The sequence below is a fragment of the Citrus clementina genome, unplaced genomic scaffold, assembly GCF_000493195.1.
Source record: "Citrus clementina cultivar Clemenules unplaced genomic scaffold, Citrus_clementina_v1.0 scaffold_5, whole genome shotgun sequence".
Lineage (NCBI taxonomy): Eukaryota > Viridiplantae > Streptophyta > Magnoliopsida > Sapindales > Rutaceae > Citrus > Citrus x clementina.
The window spans coordinates 11543385-11549103 of NW_006262201.1; the positions used below are offsets into that span (position 1 = coordinate 11543385).

The window sequence follows — 5719 nt, forward strand, 5'->3', positions numbered from 1 at the left end:
AATACTTGGTGGACAAAACAGCTATTCAGGACAATTACTATAGGTTGTAGTTTGAAAGGCATGAATTCATTAAAGTAAGGCCAAAATTACATTGAACCCTTAACTAGGTGACTTGTGGGAACTTATGTCCGCAAAAAAAAAAAGCCTCGTGATACAAGAGTTAACGTAGAACCAATCCTAGAGAGCTTTCCAAGCCAATAGGAGGCCTAGACCGACGTTCTGACCGATTGGCACGTAAGCGATGTTATCCCACGTATGGTCCTGACAAAAGCCTTCGAGAATATCACTTCTCATAAACCCTAGTTCACCTTACCGAAAATATTCAGCGATACTGTTAGCATTGGGTATGGATTCGGCAGGATTGGATATATGAAAACTCAACTCAACCTGCTACTGACTGAGTTGATAAAAAATCAACCAACCTGACCTAATCAAATAAATATGTCCAACCCAAACAAACTCAATTCTCAAATTATTGGGTTGGATTGGGTTGAGTTGATTTGATTGATTAAAATAAGAAGTAAATGAGCATTTACCCTATTCAAATATATCAACCAGTTATAAATGAATGTCAATAATGAAGCAATTTTTTTATTAGATTAATTGAACTTGTTGAAATTCCATAATTTGCAAGTTGATTTAGGATGACTTAAACATGATCACACCTGTGTTAGGGGAATTTGTTAATAAAGAAAGACTTGCTTCGCTTTCTCCAGACTTTGTTAAATCTTAGAATCTGCCTATATATAGCTTGTAGTAGCTAATCCAGGAATATCCATCGAAAGCTAATTTCACAAATTTCCTGCCTGCCTTTTGAGTTCATCAAATCCTTTAACCTTTTCGGAAATTCTACCATGGGCGACAACGGTACGTTTTGTGCTAATTACTGCTTTTCGAATAATCTTAGTTTGTATCATTTAAATTATCATCGTATTAATTATAGTCATTGCTACGTACGGTATTCTTACATATCTATTTTCATGTGAATTTTAGCAATATCAAGGGAGAAAAGAAGTCTTCCTCCAGCTGACTACTCACTGAAAATAGAGTCATTCAAGCTGCTATCCGAATCAACGGTTGAAAGTTTTGAATCTGGTGTTTTCAAATCCGGGGGCTACAATTGGTACGCCCATCTATGCATGCCTGCCTCCAGTCTTTGTATTGCTTATAGAATTGAAAATGAATGTATTATATTACATTTGTTAATTAATATTTATAAGTTTAATTTATTAATTATTTTTGTATATGGCAGGAAATTGGTTTTCTATCCCAATGGAAAAAAGAATGATGGTGGCAAAGACCACCTTTCCCTTTACCTGAAAATAGACGACAGCAATCCCCATTCTGATGGTACTTGGAATGTTAATGTGTACTACAAATTGTTTGTGTACGATCAGCTATCGAACCAGTACTTGGTGGTTCAGGATGCTAAAGCCCCAATGAGGGGCTTTGATAGGCGCAGGGGTGAATGGGGTTTCGGCAAATTTCTTGACCTTGCAACTTTTAATGAACCTTCAAATGGGTACCTTGTTGATGAAAGTTGTGTATTGGTGCTGAGGTCTATGTTGTTAACCCAACTGGCTCTGAGGAAATTCTTTCCTTGGTTAGTGAACCTGATGATGGAACTTATCGTTTTACCATCCCAGCATTCGGTTCTGTAGGTGATACCGTTCAGCGCTCAGGTGAATTCACTGTTGGAGAAAGAAATTGGTAAGTATGCACCTACTTTTAATTTAATAAATGGTCACACAGATTCACCTACTGCCCACTGTTTGGACAAACCGTGAAGTTGTATGACCATTCTTTAAAACAATAGGTCTCTGTGATGATTTTGCCAAACCTTAAGGTGTCGTTGTTCATTTTTTTAATTAATTCTATTGGGTAAAATATAGGCAACTGGTGGTTTATCCGGCAGGATCTGGAGCTGATAGAGGCAACTATCTTACTGTTTCATTAAAGCTAGCTGATTATCAAAACGTTACACCTAAGAAACCAGTTTATGCAGAATTTAAGTTCAAAATACCCAACGAATACAGCAGGAATAGAGCTGGCGCTGAACAAAAAGGTGAGTACCCGCCCTTTACCGGCTTCAACTCTTTACTAGCTTCATATGTATTTGAAGCCTAGCTTATTACATAAACAAGAGCTGGCTAACGCATATTAATTATACATCGAACATTATTTTGTTGCAGTTAAGTATTTTTTCAACTCGGCAGCGGAAAAAGAGTCTTCCAAATTTTTGTCGAGGGATGATCTGTATGACACCACCAAGGGATACCTTCCAAGCAATGAAACCCTAGTTGTCGAAGTCCAGTTTCTTGTTGTTTCAGTGATTAAGGCCAACACTTAATTCATGCATCGTCATCATGCATGATTTGTTGTGATCGCTTTGGATGAGTTCGTGAGATTTCATAAAGGGTGTTGATGTTTTTATTGAGTACTTGTTAATGATTTCCAATAAAACGCTTGTGTTGCTAGTCTATGCAAGATTGCGTTTGCTTGTGTTATTTTGTTATGTTTCTTCACTATGCGTTTTGTTGAAAAGTGTGTTCATCAGGCAAGGCCTGATTACAAATAAATTAAGATGAGAGTAATCATCTGCATGTGTTATAATAAAAATCTTTGTGTCCCTTGTGCTTCCTCTGTTATTTGAATGTATTTTCGTTTTAAGATGATTGATTATTTTGTGGCGCGTTCTTCAAACAGTTGGTAAATCTGTCATTAACGAAAATTAAATACGCACTCTAATCTGAACAGCTTGAATTGTAATCTCAATTTTTGATCTCATGTTTCATGATAATGCATGATTTCCTCTGATCGCTTTGGATGAGTTCATGTGACAGGGTATTGATGTTTTAATGAAGTATTTGTTGATTTCGAATAAAATCAATCAAAATCTACTTTGTAGAGTCAATTGGACTAGAACTTCATCTAATCGAGCTTAATGAATTATCAAAATCTCATTGAGTTGTTTGAATTAGAACCACATCTAATCACGCTTCGATTAGAGCGTAATCTAATCACATTAGCTTGATCGGCTCTAGAATGATATCTAGTATTTATCTACCCTATCAATCCACTTCTGCTACCCTACTCCATCTACTAGTATTAGTCGTTCTATGTTAGTCACGTAAATTTTCAGGCTTCCCACATTCATCTCTATCGAAAAAATATATATATATTTTAAGAGGAAGTGATTGATGTAAACATTATTTTAGGATTTTTAAAATTTTGTCATTTTAGGTCTTTTGATATTTTTTATTTTAATTAGAGTCAGTTATGATCCTTTTATTTCCAATATAATTGTGATTTAGGAGGCGCTTATTATTTTGTCTGAAATTTGAATAGACTTGAATTAGTCTGAATTCTGAATAGAGCTGAATGTCTAAATGTAAATGACATGTTTTTTTTTTTTTGTCTAAATAGCTAAAAATAAATATTAAGTTGTTTGCTTTTTTAACTTAAAAAATCTGAAAAACTAATATTTTGACATTTATGCCCTTGCAAATTATAATGTTAAACAAATAATAAACATTTTAAAGAATATAAATAAGGCAATAAATTATCATAACATAAATCATATTCAATTGAGTACAACTCTTTAATATTTTATATTAATACGTTAATCAATTTTATTATAGTTCGTAGTGTTTTTATATGAAAAATATTCATAAAACATTATGAAGATAAATAACGCTAATTTGAACAAAATAAAAAGATAAAAATGATAATACTCTACCACTATATATTATCACAAGTTATATACAGATGGGTAATAATGCTATTTCTTAAATTTTAGTTAGCTAAGGATGAAAATTAATTAATTAGATAGGGATATTTTGAAAAATATCTTTTAATGATAGCATTCAAACTTTTTAGATTAGGTAAAGAGATAAAAAAATTAGCTTAATAACTTAATTACTGAAAATCTTCATTAACTTGAAAAAAAAACATACTTAATGACTTAATTGATTAAAATTAAGTCAATTAAGTTATTAAGTAAAAAAAAAAACAACCCTTAGTTTCCCTTTTAAAGTAATTTAGGGAAATAGTTTTATCCTATTATAAAAAAAGAGATCTTGTTATTGTTTCCATAACCTTTGATTAATAAAAAACACTCTTTTAACATGTTATCAAAATCCGATTGAGTCATTTAGATTAGAACGAAATCTAATTATACCTCGATTAGAGCATAACTAGTCGCATTAACTTGGTCTGGTTCTTGAACGATATCTAATATTTACCTACCCTATCAATTCACTTCCGCTACCCCACTCCATCAGTATTTTAGTTATCTTATAAGAGATTAATTTAGAAACATACTTGAAAAAAAGTTAAAACTTAATTAATCCTAAAATATTAGGGGTTTCAAATAACTTTTTTAGCTAGGTCGAGTTGTAAATCTGCCCCTAACTTTTTCTAGTTAACCTAGTTAGCTCCTACATAATTTTCTTTCTCATAGTTAGTTTTCATAGTAAGGTTGTAACAGTGTGATAAGGTTAATATCGTAATTTCTCCTTCTTCTTTATTTTCTATTAGTTTTGTTCTCAATTTTTTTTTTTTTTATGTTCTTTACATGCATGGTCGAAGGTCACAATTACCTAATCTTGAGCCTATAGACTTTGAATTGGAAAAAACACTTCGCACACACAAACACGTTGCAATTAAAGGTAAAATTGAAATAGATTTGAAACAACCGGCACCACAGGAGAGGCCATTTAAGGACTACTTTAGTCCCTTAGCTAACTTGAGCACATCATCTATAAGACACCCAAATGTAGCTGCTAGGAGTTTTGAGTTAAAACCTAATGTGCTAAATTGTCTCCCAACATTCTATGGCCTAGAAAATGAAAACGCATATAATCATCTAAATGATTTTCATGTTGTTTGTCAAATTTTTAAATATGAGAAATTTTCAGATAATGATGTTAAACTTAGATTATTTCCATTTTCTTTAAAGGATAGAGCTCGTTCATAATTCAATACATTTCCTACTAATAGCATTACATCATGGAACAAATGGTAACAAAATTTTTGAATAAATACTTCCCAGTGCATAAAACCAATGTTATTCGCAGGGAAATTTCAAAGTTTACCTAGAGAGAAGATGAGCAGTTTTTCGAAGTATGGGAGCGATTCAATGGGCTACTCTTGAAGTGTCGACATCATGGGTATGAGAAATGACACCAATGCCAATTCAATTTGAAGGGATTATTGCCGTATGTGCAAGAATGACTAATGGCAACAAATAGAGGAGAACTAATGTCAAAAAGTGCATCAAGAATTTAGGATTTTTTCCAACGACAAGCGGATAATTCCCAACAATGGAGTTGATCACTCAGGAATATTAAAAGAATTACAGGAGTGAATGAGGTTCACATTGGCGAGTCAAGTTCAGAAATTAAAGAAGTCAAAGAGATAGTTGAAGGTCTTTCCCGATAAATAGCATTGTTAATGGCTGCTAAATCAACAGAGCCACATGACCATGACTCATACCTAGATCAAGCCAATGCCATAAGTGTAATTAAAAAGCCATCAAACTACAACCCTTACTCCAATACATATAATCCTGGATGGAGAGACCATCCCAATTTTTCATGGTCTCAAGGATTCCAACAAAGCGGACTAGCAGCTTCAGCTCCACCAATGCAACCAATTCCTCAAGTTTCTTAAGCCTTACAGCCACCATTTAGACCATACAATCAGAACCCGAACTACT

The 5719-nt window shown here is 33.2% G+C and overlaps 1 protein-coding gene across 1 annotated transcript; it reads left to right on the forward strand.

Moving 5' to 3' along the window:
* The first annotated feature begins 1135 nt into the window (after positions 1-1135).
* LOC18042567 (ubiquitin carboxyl-terminal hydrolase 13) lies at positions 1136-2350 on the forward strand. Its single transcript, XM_024183525.1, has 5 exons — positions 1136-1158; positions 1253-1558; positions 1609-1710; positions 1893-2065; positions 2193-2350. The coding sequence occupies exons 1-5, from the start codon at positions 1136-1138 to the stop codon at positions 2348-2350; spliced, it is 762 nt and encodes a 253-aa protein (XP_024039293.1).
* The last annotated feature ends 3369 nt before the right edge of the window (positions 2351-5719 follow it).